The 18191-nt window shown below is 39.9% G+C and overlaps 1 protein-coding gene across 3 annotated transcripts in view; it reads right to left on the bottom strand.

Moving 5' to 3' along the window:
• Positions 1–2995: 2995 nt before the first annotated feature.
• Positions 2996–18191, bottom strand: part of TSG101 (tumor susceptibility 101) — a 41793-nt gene continuing 26597 nt past the window's right edge. For all 3 annotated transcript variants that reach the window (XM_090263308.1, XM_090263314.1, XM_090263316.1), the window contains 3 exons: positions 5991–6193; positions 4492–4731; positions 2996–3339 (listed from right to left, as the gene is read on the bottom strand). In XM_090263308.1, the coding sequence (XP_090119434.1) occupies positions 3250–3339; positions 4492–4731; positions 5991–6193 (533 nt within the window). In that variant the 3' untranslated portion in view covers positions 2996–3249. The remainder of the gene's footprint in view (positions 3340–4491; positions 4732–5990; positions 6194–18191) is intronic.

Genomic DNA, 18191 nt, shown 5'->3' with positions numbered 1-18191 from the left:
CCTATTATAAACCCTGGCTATGAAAAAGGATTTGAAGTGATAAAAAAGTTAAAACATCAATAGTTGAAGTTCAAAGCTGTCACTCTTGTTTGGAGAAATCTCTGCCAAGATAACAGAATTGTGGGCCCCATCCCTGGAGACTTTGGTTGAGCAGGTATGAGCTGGGACTTGGACATCTGAATTTTTTGATAGTTCTCTTGAACAATCCAAGTTGAAAACTATTTAGGGCAATTATAACAGTTTTGCTAAGGTGTAAAAAAAATCCTGTTATATAATACCAGGCAATAAGTAGATTTTTTTGTTCTTTTTCTTAGTTCCTGTGTGGAGTGATGTGAACATTGCTGGGGTCCCTCTGAAGGATCTGAACTCAGATATGGGGACTGATAAAGATCCTGAGCAGTGGGAGAGAGTTCTCAGAGAAGCAGTCGCCAGGTGAGATGTTCCTTTTTGCATTTTCAGTCCCTTGGAAGTTAGTGAGTTCTGAATTCTGCCAGAGGGATGAGATTAGGTCCCTTAAATATATAGTTACATTTCTCATATTTTTCTTTCATTAGCACTTCTTTTATTTTTGTGTGATTATAGTCATCAGATTATACAGCCTTAAGCAGTGAGGTATGAGTCTCTTATTGTTTAGCACATAGTTGGCATTCACTGTTGACTGACAATATATTCTTTTAAACTGTCGCTATATAGACTTTACTGGTAGTGATAAAATTGACTTCATATTAATTTCTGGATCTCCGTACTTACCCTCATAACCCTGTTTCTCTTAAGTAACCAACCAAACCCTATAAGAAATTTCTAGAAATTATTGATGGCAAATTTCAGTTTTGTGGCACTGTCAGATAGGTTCCCACAAAATGGATGTTCAGTGACAAGTGTTTCTTCTAAACTTAGATCCGTGACTTCTTCTACAGTGGCCCTGAATTGCTTGAAATGAAAGGATATACTTCTTGGGGTGCTGCCCTGCCTGTAGTTGATATAATGGGAAGTATTTTGAAGAATCTTAGGAAAGTGCATCCAGTTTCCACCATAAGTTTGAAAAATTATTTAACTAACATAAAATAGGGGTAAAAGAACAATTAATTTTTGAGGTTGATCTTGTGAAAGTACCTCTCTCCCTAAAAAGTCTGTTCTTTGTTGCTGCGGAAGAAAGGGATGGAAGTGGAGGTGAAGTAGAGGGAGGGGCCTATCTTTTTAGACCCTTTTCCTGGTTTAGGGTGGTGTTTATCACATTCAATTAGATAAAAGTAAGTCTTGCATCTTTAACTCTACAAAAGTCTAGTAACATTGGGAATCACTGTGGGTAGGTCTTGCAACATTCTGAGTTGTTCTCTAACAGTCCAATTACGTCCAACGAAGAGATGGAAGGAAGCAGCACCTAGTCACAGAAGTACCAGCAGTTAGTCTCCTGAGAGGGGGAAGTTCCAGACTGAGTAAGATCCTTCCGTCAGTCTGAATGGGAGAGGTTAAAGCACAATGGAATTAACTCAATGGGAATAAACAAATTCTGAAGTGGTTTGGGAGTAAAAGAGGGAGGCTCCCAGCAAACATGGCAAGAGGGTGGGACCTGTGTGGAAAGATGGCTGATGAATCTGAACAACATATATGTCTTAACTGTCGATATTAAATGGCTCTATGTCTTGGTGGTCTATTTTTCTGCCATAATTCATATTACCAATCTCTTAAATACTCACTCACCCAGCAAATGCTGTTTCTTATATTGCAGACCTTTGTTGTAAGTGAGAAAGAAAAAGGAATCATATTTAAGTTTTTACTTTCAGAGCCTTTATGGAATAAATGAAAAAAGTATTCCTTAGTGTCCCTTAGTATCCTAGGAGAGAATGGTATTACAGACCTCATAAAGGTCAAGCTGACCCCTGAAGAGGAGGCCCATTTGAAAAAACAGTGCAGAAACTCTTTGGGAAATTTAAAAAAAGCTGAAGCTTTAAAGTTGCTTAAAGCTACTGGTCTGAAGTAATGGAAGAAGAGATAGTTAAAGAAGGTGTTTTGGTACCTCTGATGTGGTACTTGCCTTGTGTATGTATGTATGTATGTATGTATGAGTGTCTATATATAGTTGCCATTTGGCCCAAAAGAATATATACAAGTGGATTCTTTTCATCAAGTAAGTGTATGCTACTTTCTTCATTCTGCCAGGCTGACACACATGTGCATTTATGTGCTATTAAAAGTTGTAACTTCCTCTACAATGTAAATATAGAAGTGTCAAAAGTAACTCTAAATGACACTAAATTAAACCTTGATTTGAACTTGCTAGTTTTTATTTTGGTAATATTTACAAGTAGATTTTAATTTTTTTAAAAAGATCTAAACTGTATAAACCCCTCAGTGATGACTGAGACTCAGGTGGTTGTTTTGTTCTTGGGAGAACTAGAGAGTAGGCTGCCTGGCTCCCTAAGTATCTTAAAAACACCTCAAATTAGCATGTATGTGTCTTTTACAACCTCATGAACTTTCTAGCTCTCTCATTTTGACAGAGAAAATTCTACGAGATGAGTTCTGCAGGACAATAGAGCTCATTTGGTGGTCACCAACAGAACCACCTGCCAGGAAGACTGTCCTTAAATCACAATAAAACAGTACCTTCCTCCTTATTTGTGGCCAGACCATCTTGCCTAGTTAAAATAAGTTCTTAATGTATATAGCTTGGCCACCTGCCACTTTCTTCTTGATGAGAAGTCATGGTTCAGTGAGGCCTCGGAAGGAAACAAATTTAGGCCAAGACTGTGGGAGGGCATCACCAGGACCTTTCACAGAAAAAGTCACCCAAATCCCTCCATTTAAATTATTTCAAAATTGAGATTTCTATGTGTATATCCCATATTAAACTAAACTCACTTTATATGCTACAGAATAAATAAATTTCAACTTACATGGGATATATTATGCTTTGTTTGCTAAATTAAAAGCCAGGCTTCTTAATAAGGTCTCATGGATTTTTCCTAAAGATGTTCAATAAAGAAGAGAACAGTTATGCAACAAATTTTATTTAGCATAGTCAGTCCCAACATTCAGCACAAAAAGTTTACAGAGGATAGAAAGTGCATTAATAAAAGCCAGTCTTTACCAAAAGAAAACAGAAAATATATTATTGATTCAAAATATTTTATACTTGAATGATAAACTGCAATAACTTATTCTGGGCACCTACTGATCCAAGAAAGGAAGAGAAGAGAAGAGAAGAACGCTTTCAGAAGAGCTCAATCCCCGGCTGGTATCAGGAGGTCAGTAGAGGTCACTGAGACCGGCAGTCTTTCTTGCTTTCTGCATTAGTGCCCTCAGCTGGAACTGTTTACGGGAGAGAAGACGTACATGCTGGGAAGGAGGGAAAAAGTTTCAACAGTTTAGAATGGCTTTGGTATCACACAGTTTGTAACCTAAATGGGATCTAAGAATTCTAAACTCATTATATCAACCTTCCGTTGAAACAAATTCTTCATTACATGTGGCTTTTTAAACTCCACTAGATTTATGCTTGTAGGTTTATTAATGAAAGTAGATCTTATATTTACTACACATATACCTACACACTTCACAAGAAAAGCACCATATTGCAGGGTCTGGCTCAGGAATTTGAGCTACATCTTGAGATTATCACGATGCCAGGGAAATGTATACTGTGATCCAGACAAAAGTTACAAATCTTCGTAACTACGGCTGTTTGTCCTCACGTGACCAGAAGGGCAGGGGTGAGCAGCACAAGGCCAGCTTTCATCCAGTGCTTAGCAAACAGCATACCTGTCTTGCCTCCTCTCCATGTGCATCTGTCCCTAGGCTATGCCACCTAAGCAGGGGATGGTGTGTAGAAGGGAAGTCCCCTCGTGGTCTTTACCCAGCCATTCATGTGCTTGCACAAGGTCCAAGAGTGGCGTGGGCCCTCACTCCCAGTGAGAAAGGCAAGATCAGCAAGTGACCCAACAGAAGCACCTACAGCAGCTGGACTGAATATCCAAAGGGTGTCTACTGCTATTCCTAAAACTGTGCTCCTTACGAGCCAGTAGGGAGCAGTAGCTATATTGGCCTCCCAGGCTCTTTCCTTCAAGTCTGCACAATAGCATTAACCCTGAAACAGCCTTCATTCAGAAGGGCTTTAGTACCAGGGCAGCCCAAAACCTGGCAGGGCTGTTTGATCTGGCAACACAGATCTAAAACTAGGTAACTAAGGAAAATTATCAGAAAAACAATGGAGGGGGTAGTCAGTGGTCTCGGCTTAGATGGTATGACCTGAAAGAACCAATGGAAATCTGATTGTACCTCCTGACCCACCCAGATACACAAGCAGTAAGACAGGAGAGACACAGCCACTAAGTCCTCTGTAGGTGAGAAGACACTGCTCACAGTCATGTATCGCTCCCTCTTAGGAATTTTAACCCCCACCCCACAGAGAAACCCTCTTGGTTTGTGGTTTTCAAGGTCAGTGCCTCTAGAAGTTCCAAAATCCTGGAAGGCAGAGCGAGAAAGACATACCTTTAGGAAGACATCCAGGTCTATTACTCCCCGCCTCAAGGCCTCTCCCAGGTAAAAGATAGTGTCTTCAATAGCATTTTCCTCTGCGTACAGATTTAGGATCTGTTTATATAGTGGGGCTGTGGGAATGATAACTTCATCAATATCATTGTTTTCAGATTGATTTTCCATTTTCTCCAGAGCAGAGCTGAGTTCTTCATCCTTCTTTCTCAAAAGTTCTATGTTTTTATCAACCTCAGCCTGAAACAGAACAATCCAAGCATGATGACTTTATACTCATTGTACATAATTATCTGCTTGTCAGACATCTACAATTCAACTTCACAGAAATAGATTTGCTAATAAAAAAGCAATGTTTAAACAACTCATGGATGAGATTAATATTTCAGACAGCACACTGGTCAAAGGTAGTGGGAAAGGTGTGATCTACAACAGTCTACTGAGTGAAAACAGGGTGATGTTGGAAATAGCATTGAGCTGAACATTTTCAGTGGCAACGATAATCTTGTCACTTACCACTGACAAATGATACTGTAAACTAAACCACCAGACCACTTTCCAGCCAAGGTTCCTTTCTTTCAAGCAAGTGGGCATCTGCCACAGAGGAGTAACTCCTCCCCAGGCTATAGAGGATTCAACACACACAACCCTGAACACCTGAATACTGGTTGCTAGATACCATGAGTGGTCGCCCAGGCTCGGAGTTGTACTGTTGTCACCTTCCTGAACTTCTGAAACTAGCTGGCTACTGGGAAGCTCACTTTACGCTAGAATCACTTTGTAAGACTAATGTGCACATAACAAGTCACTTGCCCCAAAGCCCTCAAATATTCCACAGCTCTTAACCCTTTCATCAAAAACGCACATTTATTATAATAAATTCTCCCTCACGGGAATGAAAGCAGAGTGAAGCTGGCACTCAAATTACGCCAGTGCTGAAGTCACAGGGCTGAGCTCTGCTGATCATTCAGGGCACAGCATCCTGATCAAGGGTGAGAAAGCTTAAGAGCTAAAGATTGCAAACACTACATTAACATGTAACTCTTAAGTCTCCCATATACTTTGGATTACTGAGTTAGAAGGGCTCAATGAAGGTACCTGAAATATAGCTCAAACACCGTTGGGAAACAGTAAAGACTAACCCTGACGTCTGCACCAGTGTCTGCAGACCCTTACCATGGCTAAGAGCTCTCTTAAGATTTTTACTTCCTGGTAATGGCAAATCAAGTTCTCAAAAAACAGCCATCTTTTGGGGCAAAACATCACCCCCCAGGGTGAAGATACAAGCAAAAATGTTCTAAATACCACCATCTACATTTCAAACAGGCTCCATTTAAACAAAGCTACAGAGAAGCTATATTCAAATGCTGGAAAAGACATGTATAATTCACTGAACCCTGACTATCCCCCACTGTGCCCAGTGTGACAAGGTATCACAGAACACTCTGCTCTGCCTACAATTCAACCTGAAAATTGGACCTATTCAGTAAGTTACTTACTACTTCTTGATCTAAACGGGTAACCATCTCTTCCAGTTTCTGGTGACCTTTTTTCAGGTCTTCCTCCGTTCGTTTCAAGGCATTGAGCTCTGCCTGGGCACGATCCATCTCCTCCTTCATCCGCCATCTCAGTTTGTCACTGACCGCCGAGATGAGAGAAGCTCGGATGGTGTCCTCACTGATTGTGCCATCCCTACTGGGACCTGCAGGAAAAAAGGTGAAATACGCTTATTTCCCAAGCTTCTATTTCTTTCACAGGAATCTTCAAAAACAGGACAAAAGGAGAGGCTTCCATTTGAGATGGCGGCATAGGTAAACACGGCTCACCTCCATCAAAGTTACAGCTAAACCAACTAAACCACAGAACCATCATCATAAATCAAGCTGAATGGAATTCCCACAACTACAGGATTAAAGAAACTACATCCAGACTGGTAGGAGGGGTGGAGATGTGAAACAGCCTGGTCCTACACCTACAAGTGGTGGATAAAAACAGGGAGAGATCTCTCAGGAGCAAGGGGTCCTAGTCACACATCAAGGTTCCAGCGCCAGGAAGATAAGTCCCCACAACTTCTGGTTGGAAAAGCCAGTGGGGATGAAGGCTGTGGAAGACAGAAACTGCTAGTTTCAGTTTCTCTTAAAGGGCCCTCCCACAGACTTACTTGGAATCACTCCCTCTGAGCTCCAGCACTAGGGCAGCAGATTGAAAGGCATTTGATACATACAGGGAGGAACTGAATTGTTGGGCATCAGGGTAAGAGCTGGGGGTGGGGGAGAAGTGCTGGCAGAGGCCATTTTGACTTTTCTGAGTGCTCCCACCAAAGAGCCACAGAGCCAGCAGGTGGGTGCCATATCTGAGACTCCATCAACCTGGCTAACACTGCCCTGCCCTGGTGATTCTCTGTGGCTCTGCCCACCCAGCTTTCAGGGCCCACCCAAGCCGTTTCCAGAGGCTTTTCCATACGAATGGCTTGTCTTGGCTCATGCTTCAGATTTTCCTAAATTCTCTCAAACAAACAGCATCTGGCCTCAGCATGCCCCGTACCTTTTGCTAAGTGGCCCCAGATTCAGCACTAGCAGCAAAGCACCTGGCCTTGGCTCACAGCTTGGACTCATTTGGGCACCTCCAAGCCCAGCACAAGTAGCAGCCAACTGCTGATTCCTTTGTAGCTTATTTGGGTGGCCCTGGGTGGCTGACCTTGGCCTGCACCTCCTGGAAGGCTCAAGAGCCTGTGCCTCCAGTGGATGGCTACAGACCACTTCGGAGCATCACCACCCAACCACCTCCATAAGCTACACACTCAAGGAGCAGAGTCAGTGGACACATAGCTCTGCTGAAGTAAGTCCTGCTCTGTGGAGTGGGCCCCTGCACAGCTGATCCTCCACAGTGGTCAGAGGTAGGTTGTCAGTGGTCACAGCCAGTCCTTGCAGCTAACTGGCCTGCGTAAAACCCTCCCATTGACCTACCACCAGCAATCAAGGCTTGGCTGCAGGAGGGAGTGTACATAGCCCCACATGGTAGATGCACCTCGAGTGCCCAGCTTGGGTAATATGGGAGGCTGGGCCACTGAACCCTATAGGCCATTTACTACGTTAATCCACTCTACCAAGCCAGGGAGTTTGTAGCAGATTTACATGGAAACAAATACAAGGAGGCTGCCAAAATGGAAACAAGTGTTCTCTGCTGGTGTAGAGTTCAAAGCACTGATTATACAGATGCTCAGTGAACTTAGCAAGAATTTCAACAGCATGAAAAAGGGCACTAAAACCATGAAGAAAGAACCAGTCAGAAATGAAGGGGTATACTAACTGAAATGAAGAACAATTTATAGGGAATAAACAGTAGAGGGGATAGAGCTGAGAAATCAGTGATTTAGAACATAAGGAAGTAAAAAACACCCAATCAGAACAAGAAGAAAAAAAGAATCCAAAAAATGAGGGTTGTGTAAGGAGCCTCTGGGACAACTTCAGGTGTACCAACATTCGCACCATGTGAATGCTGGAAAGAGAAGAGAGCAAGCAAGAAATTAGAAACCTATTTGAAAAAATAAAGACAGAAAACTTCCCTAACTTGGTGAAGAAAGTAGACATACAGATTCAGGAAGCACAGAGTCCCAAACAAGATGAACCCAAAGAGGCCTACACCAAGACACATCATAATTAAAACGTTAAAGGTTGAAGACAAGAAAGAATCTTTAAAAACAAATTATTTATTTTTAGAGAAGGGGGAGAGGGAAAGAGGGAGAGAAACATCGATGTGTGAGAGATACATTGATCTGTTGCCCCTCGCACGCCCCCAACTGGGAACCTAGCCAACAACCCAGGCATGTGCCCTAACTGGGAATTGAACTGGCAACCTTTCAGTCCTCAGGCCGGTGCCCAATCCACTGAGCCACACCAGCCAGGGCTAAGGGAGAATCTTAAAAGCAGCAAGACAAAAGCAGTTAAGTTACCTGCAAAGGCATTCCCATAAGACTGTCAGCTGATTTCTCAAAAGAAACTTTGCAGACTAGAAGGGATTGGCCAAGAATTATTCAAAGTGATCTGAAAAGTAGACCTACAACCTAGATTACTCTATCCAGCGAAGATATCATTTAGAATCAAAGGACAGATAAAGAGCTTCCCAGACAAGAAAAAGCTACAGGAGATCATCATCACCAAACTATTATTATATGAAATGTTAAAAGGTCTTCTCTAAGATGATCAAAACTATGAATAAAATGGTAATAAATACATATCTATCAATAACTGAATCTAAAGAACAAAATAAACTAACAAGTAGAACAGGCACAAACTCATAGAGAATGTTTTGATGGTTGTCAGAAGGGAGGGGGTCTGGGAGACAGAGTAAAAGGTGAAGGGATTCAGAAGTTCAAACTGGTTGGGGATCAAAGTACAGCACATGGAATACAGTAGCCAAAGAACATATATGCATGACCCATGGGCAGGCACAATGGTGTGGGGATTGCCTGAGGGACTAGGGGAGGATGCTGGGGGGAGAGGGGGTAAAGTAGGAAAAACTGGGACAATTGTTAATAGCACAAACAATAAAATATAATTAAAAAAAGACAAAGTATGAGCTGATACTGTCAAAGGGGGAGGAAAGAAAAATTAAGTGTTAAATGTCACAATTTCATGCAAAATAACAATAAAATCTGAGTTGATTCAGAAATACTTTCTCTTTATGAGATTACTAATTCACATTTTTACCCACTTTATCTACCTACAGCCTCAACAATTAGCTATTTTATCAATGAAGCAGAGACTATGTCCCTACAGATGACAAACCTCCAAGTGGAACAACAAATTTATACTAAGAAAAAACATTTGATTTAGGCCAAGTCCATTCTCAGGCTTTACTGCAAAGCTGCAGGAGACAGGAACCCACCGCAGACACCTGTGAGAAGACTGAGAACTGGAAGAGTTTCCCTAAACTAACATACAGGTTACTAAGGCTTTGCTTCTGCAAGGTTTTTGGTCCTTTACTCTTTACCAGATGAACAAAAGAGAATGACATCCAAAAAACTCAACAACTAATAAACTTCTGTTTATTCTCAGATTCTTTTCTCTTTTAAATAACTTCCTAACCACAGTCTTAATTTTCTTGCACATTTCAGATCAATAAATGTATTCCCTGGATATTTTCTTCAAAACGTCCTTTCTTTAACATAAATATGGATTCTCTTTATGCCTATCAATGTTCTTGACTTAGGGTCCTAATCAGCAAATGTATAAATGGTATTTTGATTTTCAGTTATGTTTAATCATAGAATACTAACCTTCATTGCCCACAGTGAATAAAGAATGATTTCAGACTAACAGAAAGTATACTGCCACTTCAAGCTGAAAAATGTTTTAAAAATATTTTATTTATTTTTAGAAAGAGGGGAAGGGAGGGAGAAAGAAGGATAGAAACACCCATGTGTGGTTGCCTCTCGCGTGCTCCCAACTGGGGACGTGTCCTGCAACCCAGGCATGTGCCCTGCCTGGGAATAGAACCAGTGATCCTTTGGTTCGCAGGCTGGTGCTCAATCCACTGAGCTACACCACCCAGGGCTAAAAATTTTTGACACTGAGTTCCATTCACAGTGAAAAAGTCCCTTTAGTCTGTTTGCAAAATCATGCCCCAACTCTCATCACTCATGTTCTCATCCTTTACCAGCCCCTTCCTGGTCCCAAGGTACAGTTTGTAAGAGGAAACTGTGCAGCCCAAACTGCACTACAAACAGCTTTATACGTGCTCTTCAGTGTTGTCCCATCTGATCACAACTCGTGCTATTCATGCCGTAAGCCGGCCAGGTTTTCCGGAGGAGTGTCCTTTGTCAGTCTGTCTGAAGAACACTGCATATGTACAGGACAGCAGACTACCCAGTGTTCACCAGTTCTACCTATAAGGGTCTCCCTCTTTCTAATCCCCACAAATGATCTGTCCTCTGTTAACTGTAATTAATTCCCCAAACATCAGCACAGCAAATAGAATCTGCTTTCTTCAAAGTTCTTAGTGTAGTTACCAGTTTAAAAGCATACTTTTCCAAACGGAGGGACTATATAATCCTCATTATACTCCAAACTAAACAGTAAACACACGAGTGTCAAACTGCTGAGGAATGATTTCCTGAAACCAACAGAATTAGTTATCTTCCAGGAAGAGTCCTGGAGCAAAACAGCTTCAAGGTGCCAAGTGGTCAGAAGTCCTTAGGATGTGCTCTTTGGAACCTTCCTTTCTTTTACATTGTGCTGGGATGTAGAAGAAGGTAATCACTGAAATTGCCTACAAATACATATGAGCTGCAAAATAAACAAGGTAGTATTAAACCAAATGAAAGATCTGAGCGATCTCTCTACTGCCTGTAAATCAGAAGACTGAACTTTGAAAACTATTGTCTTGAAAGGGGCATGTACTGGAAAGGGTGTTGAAAAGTGAACAGAGATATTTAAAATCATGGATTTCAAAACTATCACTTATCATTTACCCATTTCAGTCTGAGTAGCTACCGCAATTCAGTGTTTAAGCCCTTCTGGAGTCAAATTCTTTAAAGATACTTACTGTTCCTGTACCTAATAGGACAGCCAAATCTGTACCAGGAAATATTATCATAATTCAATCTCTGACTTGCTTTGCTTTGCCATTTTTGTCAGGGAGGTGAAAACTAATTTATAATTCTGGTTTCTCAAATGCAAAAGATTAGAAAAAAATGCAAATGCAATTAAATCTGAGAAAATTTTATTCTAACAACTTAATTAATACAAGGTGGAATAAACATTAAGTGGTTTCTGTAACAGCCTTCTGCTCTGGATATACAAACCAGAGTAAGTTTCCAATCTATTCTCTATTACAAAAACAAAAAACTAAAAACCTCACAGTATAGGACTCCCCCCAGTTCCTGGTGGTGAAGTGAGCAGTACCCCACCTCATGGGCAGGTATAGCCCACTTCATGGGTGGGTAAGCGTGCACTCCTGCGCCAGTGCTCTGTGTTGCCCTTCTCATCTTGAAATTACATTATCAGGCAGGAAGTTTCTGGAAGAGCCTAATCTTTTAAAAACATACTTTTTCATTTTTGTATTCAGGTATTTTTCAAAGTTCAAAGAAAATAAATTGGTTCTGTGTAGCAAAAATTTACCTTACCCAAAGAGAGGTCTGGCCTTTGCCCCTGGCTCCTAGGGTGACCTCTAGGCCCTTGGAATGTCCTGCTTTGTTTACCTGAGAGGCCCTGGGCCACACCAGAGTCCATGATAGGGCCTTTGGGCCACGCAGCAGCAGCTCAACCTCTGGTGGGCTGGAGACTGCAGGTCAGTCATACGGGCGGTCTCATGTCTGTATGACCAAGCTCCAGTGAAAACTGGACATCAAGGCTTGGGAAAGCTTCCGTGACTCCACCGGAAGAGGACAACTGGAATCCTCATTCCTGGAACTTTCTGGACTGCCCCATGCATCTCTTCCCTCAGCTAATTTTAATCCTTTAGGTGTAATAAGCTATAACTTGGAATATAACGGCTTTTAGTAAGTTCTGTGAGTCCTAGAGAATTATCATACCTAAGTGTGATCTTAGGGACCCGCAGACTTGCTATTGGCGTCGAGAGAGAGGGTGGTCTTATGGGCTTCCCAGACTTCAGAGGTCCTTAGCTGAGGGCATTTTCTTACTTAATCAAAAATTTTATGCTCATGGCAATTGTAGAACAAGTCAGTCTACCTCAGATGAGGATGTGTGAAAATGTAACATCTTTTCTTACTGACAAAGTATGCGTAATAGAACATACCAGAGAGTTAACTCTTATTTCATGAGAACCTTTCAAAGACTCAATATGACTTGGATTTATCTGTTCATCTGAACAGAATTTAGGCTGAATCAAAATATGTAAAGGGAGCAAAAAGGCTAATTTCTATAAGAGTTTAGAATTTTGTGCCCAAAGGGTAACTTATAAAATAATGACTAGTGAAGATGGTATCTCATCAAGTCCCTATTTTATAAGAAGGCATTAAAGAACTTTAAAACTTGTTTCAAATGTGTGGTCAATCATATGCAGCAGTTCAAGTGTTCCAGTTATCTGTGTAGAAGTCATCTGAACTAATAAAAACTTAAGGGTCTTTTCATGGCTAGCCAGTAGTTCTCTAACATAAACACATCAACAAACTTTGTTAAAATTATTCCATAAAAATGGATCAAGTTATACTTAGGCTAAAGTTTCAGAGCCCCATCTTTAAAAACATAGTTTCTCTTATAAATATGTTAAGGCAAATGCTACCATACAGCACCAAATAAGTCCCCAGCTAAAGCCATTAACACTCAGAATGGGACCCAAGCTGAGGCAGCAGTGCCTGGTCCTTTCCTCATCACACATGGACCTTATTACACAGCATATCTGAAAACTTTAAATCCATCACTTCTAAAAAGAATTATGATTAAGATCTGAAATGTGAATGCCAAAAAAGAAAACCCACATTAAATTCAAAATTCAATGAATCCTGACTCTTCAAGAGACTTTTTATATAAACAACAACAAAAAATGTGGTAAAAGATTCTCATCTTCTTTTGGATCACTTCTTAAAACAGTGTTTTTCCTTAAATGTCTTCGGATAAATTTTAATATTCTTCATACCTGCTAGAATGATCCTTGGATCAAGACTTTGTGGCAAACCAGCATACCTCAGAAGTCCCCACACAAGGACCTTTACCCATGCAGGGTCCGATTGCACAGTTCCCCTTCCACAATTCCAGAGTAGTAGCCATTGGAAAGGCAGCACAGATTTTGAGAACCAGTCCTAAGCAAAACCTCATTTAAATATCAGGATCTGAGCACTAAAATTAATTCTTAGAAAATACAGTTTTTCCTCTAGGGAAATCAATACTCTATCAATGGATATGATAACTTAATGGATAATTTAGGCCAGTATCTTCAAAGTGCACTATGCCATACCTGATTTAAAACGATCTTTAAACAGTTAAGATAATTAGTTTTATTTATCTTTTAACAGTACTTACTAATGATCACTACTTCCTATAACTCAAATACAAGTTAATCAAACAGTAACTTTTCTGACCTCACCTTGAACCAGTAGAAGTGAATCCCTTGCCCAGCATTTTTCCTTAGGATCTTACTTGCTCAGACCCACAGTAGTCTTTGGTCTGACATTTATGCTAAAGAGCAAACTATGAGGCTAAGCAATCCCAAGCAGTAGCTTACTGACCGTCTACTCAGAAACTGTATCAAACCCGTGTGGATCACTGGATCAAGCCCATATTTCCTTTTATAATTAAAGCAAAACAAAAATATAGAACAATCTCTGAAGTAGGAGGGACATTTCACACAACTATAAAGGCATTCTGATTCAGTGCAAACCAAGTCAATTCATTAAGCTGCTTACAAAAGGCTTTTATTTATAGTTTGAATATGTAAGCTTCTAATACTATTGCCAGGTTCTGTTCAGGCTATGGAACTTACTTTCAAAGAAAGCAGGGGCTCCCTCAATTTATCTTTATTTTTTTTAAAGATTGATTTTATTCATTCATTCATTCATTCATTCATTTTTTAGAGAGGGGAAGGGAAGGAGAAAGAGAGGGAGAGAAACATTAATGTGTGGTTGCTTCTCATGCGCCCCCAACTGGGGATGTACCCTGTAACCCAGGCATGTGCCTTGACTGAGAATTGAACCTGCAACCCTTTGGTTCGCATGCCAGCGCTCAACCCACTGAACCATACCAGCCAGGGCTCAATTTATCTTTTTAAACACTATCCGAATTTAAAACTTAACTCTTTAGGTAAGCCCTACAAAGTTTCTGTAACCACAGTAAGAAAGTTTAAAGGAAGCCATCGCATGCTTACACTTCTTGAAAATAAGCACACACCATAAAGAAAGATTTATATTAGTTTTCATTAAAAAAAATCAAGTTTCCAAAAGTGGAAGGGCCTTTTAAAAACAGGATGCAAAAGTAATAACTACTTCAAAAAAGAAATGATGCTACAAAATCATTCAACTATCATAATCATAAATGATGAAAGATGCTACTGGCAGGCATAAGCACAAAGACCAATTAATCTGAAAGGCAATAAAATTCCACCTTTAAAAATGGGCAAGAATCTAAGTCATTCCTTAAAATTATTTTGTGAAAAGAGAATAACTTAAGAATCTACAATGTTAGAGATATCCTATTGGAATAACAACAGGAAGCCAAATGAATTAGCTTCTCCCTCCTTTCATTTGTTGATTAAAAAAACAACAACTAAAAATCCGCTGTTAAATTACACGAAGGCTTTTTTAAAAAAAATATTTCAACATTTTATCATTACTTTTTTTTGGATTACTGTGGCAGATAAAGATTTTAACATTTAGCACAGCAAGCCCTCAGCATATTTGCACCATAATTTACTGACTGCCCAGGACTGGGAGAAAGTGCTACTTATCCTGAAGATGAGACAGGTATCCCCAAAAGAAGTGTGTGGAGGAGTGGAGATGAGATGCCCGAACCCACACACATGCAAGTGTGCACTAGCCCACCCACATGAGCCAGGTGCCCAGGGTGCCATATCCCGGAAGGACACTTTCCGTAAGCCAAATTCATTAATCCAGGAAACAGGTTTTTGAAATATCTGTTGATAATACCCTTCCAATCTTATTGTTTCTGATCCTTGTTTATGATTGAGTTTAGAAACAAAATCTTCAAATGGCATTATTAAACTCTGAGGTTGAGATACACAGTGCTTAGGAAGATTTTCCAAGAGAAATTCTGTATGAGGCATTAGCTTTAACTCTAGGGGCTGCCATTCTTAATTTTCTAGTAAAGAACGAAGACCAGATTGTCTCCTGTTGGGTGTGTCATACCATGGCAACCCAATAATTAGGCTGTACCACCTTTTAGTTATTTTAGACAAAGTTAAATGAATTATATTAAACTCAAACATCATTCTACATAAGATGATGCAAGGTGTTACTGCAAACCTTGCTAAAGTACAACTTTTTCTCCAAAATTATTAAATATAATGTGCTCATATATCCTAGGTGCCAGGTTAAATGTGATAGAAGGGGAATCTTTAATTGAATGTTTATATATTTCCCCAAACATCTTGCCTGATAGCTCCCAGCCAATGACTGTCCTAAAAGATGACAAAAAATAAAATTAAAAATCAGTAAATAGAAAAATAAAACTGGGGGTAAGTACCCGTTCTTCAATGTTATCATTATTAAACTATAATAAACCAAAAATCATCCTGTATGTATGTCAAAGGCCTGAAGTCTGGGATTCAGAATTATAAATCAACTACAGTATCTATTGTACACAGCCTCCTGAAAGAGACTGACCTTCAAAAGAGAACTTCCGCACTCTGCTGAGACTGGGATTAAGGGACTGCCAAACTTTTACCTCTCCTCCTGCTGGACAGAGGCTGGTGGCGGCGGCAGTGAAGACACCACCTAATGTCTCACCTGGTACTCACACCCATCATTTTTTAGGGATCTTGTACGTGAAACGGGTTAACTAAGATAAACATAGTCATGGAAAAAGCAGTTTCTCTTTTGATTCTCCAGTAATAGAAAAAAGGATCTTTGTGTTAAGTTCCAATACTTATCACCAGTTAGATATCATTTTTTTTGCTAACTGAATAATTTGTTCTTTTATTACTTGCTGACTACCAAAGTAGGGATGAATGAACAAATTCAGTATAACACTAAGTAACTTTTCAAGACAATGGAAAAAGTCCTCAACAACTAGAATTTTGAAGAAATTAGTTTTATTCTGTTCTGTAAATGTAAAATCCATTTTAAAAGTATGATTTTGGTTAGTATGCACTATATGGCTTATAGCTAAAACTAAATGACCGTCTTTTTGTGTTTTGCTTTAAAAATATGGTCCAAAAGTTAGATACGATTTGAGCCCTAACATAGCTCCCTATAAGAAATAAATCAAAGTCCCCTGGCGACAGTGGAAATGAAATCCTGTGTAGCAAGACCAATAAGTTATTACCTATCCAATGATTTTATGCTAGTATTTGATAGGTTAAAAAAGAAAGAAAAAAAGAAAAACTCTAGGCTAGCTTACTAGGGAATCTGAAACATGACTGTAAGATGCAACACATGCATTCAAATCACAGGGGAGGGAGACCCTGAAGCAGACAGGGCTGGTTAGAAACCAAGAATGACTACGTAACGCCATGAAAACCAATGCTTTCATTGGCCATTATTATTATCAGTTAATAGCTCTACTAAAAACATTCCGAAATGAGCCCTTGCAAGTAGGTTAATATTATGTTAGGAACAGGAATAAAAATGCCCAAGTGGGATATGGGACAAATGACAAGATAACGTTTTCCAGTCTCAAAAAGGAACTATGAACAAAGTACACAGCATGAGTGTCAAGGAAAAAGTTTCGAATACTAAAGATTTATGTAATGCTTACACTAGAAATACCAAAAAGACTTGCATGTAAAAATCTGGGGCTTATTCTTTTGACAGCATCTTTTAAGATAAATTAGAAGCATTACTTCACATATATAAAACAAAACTTTTCATTTGGAAATGGATTTACACTTGAACACAGGAAAAATTTATATTACACATCCCAAAGGCATATATAAACCTTCATGGATTATTTGATTCAAAGAACTATTCCTCAAGATATGAATTACCTATTATATGATTTCTTTCAAGGAAAAGAATCTTAATGACAGATCCAAAGTGTCCAAACAATGTATTCCATTCAGGGTCAAGTCTTAGGCCAGAAGCACTTCATTTTGTTATTCCCCTCCCCAGTTATATTGAAGTTTCCAAAATCCTAATAAGTAAATCAAGATTGAAGACATTGGTAACTACTCTCTGATAACAGAACTCCTTTGAGATAACGTACACCTGGAAATCATCTCTTCTAAGCTCTAAAATGCTTATACCTATTGTACCGAGGAGCTGACACACAAAGGGTCTTTAGAAACCGAGGTCCCCCACAATCAGAGGGATTACACTACCACCTCACGAGAAACAGGGAGACAAAACAGCCCTGCTCCCATTTTACAGATGCCGCCTGGACCAAAATTAAGGGCTTCACAAGATTTAGTGTGTCTGCTTATGGTTTTAAGATCTCCCACCACTAGGTTTCTAACTTAATCATTTAAATTACATTGTAGAAAAAGAGCTACATTAAAGATGAGAAAGTAAAAAAACAATCAAAACCATGCCACTAGAATCTCAGTAACTGGAATGTATCAATGACAAAAACAGTGGGAGAAAATGCTTTTTGGGGGTGGGCATTTATACTTCAGATTTCAGATGGTTGTAATTTATCAGAAAATGTAACAGAAAAATAAACACTGAGGCATTCAGCAAAATATTTCCTGATGAACTTCTATACAGCCCTGTTCTGACGCTGGGAGCGTGTGTGTGTTAGGGGTTGGTGGTGATGGTGGCAGCTGCCTGGTCTGACTGCTCCAAGCACAGGAAAGAGGCAGTGGGCAAAGCCTAAGACAGAAGAGCAGTAGATGAGGTCACACACAGAACAGGGGGAGCAGAGCAGGATCACACTGGGCCTTGGAGGCCTAAGACCTTGGGACCGAACTCCAGGTGAAACAGGTAAACACTGAAAGGGCCTGAGCAGGGAAGTGACGTGACTTGTTTATTTTCATAGGATCACTTTTGCTGCTGCTATAAGCAGATGTAGGAAGCCAAGGACAGAAGCAGAGAAACCTTTCAGAAGGCTTTTGAAGTAAATTACCATTAA

Source organism: Furipterus horrens, unplaced genomic scaffold (assembly GCF_987537825.1).
Source record: "Furipterus horrens unplaced genomic scaffold, mFurHor1.1.pri manual_scaffold_2, whole genome shotgun sequence".
NCBI classification, from domain to species: Eukaryota; Metazoa; Chordata; class Mammalia; order Chiroptera; family Furipteridae; genus Furipterus; species Furipterus horrens.
Note: the sequence above shows the minus strand (reverse complement) of the source record. Positions and strands in the feature narration are given on the sequence as shown.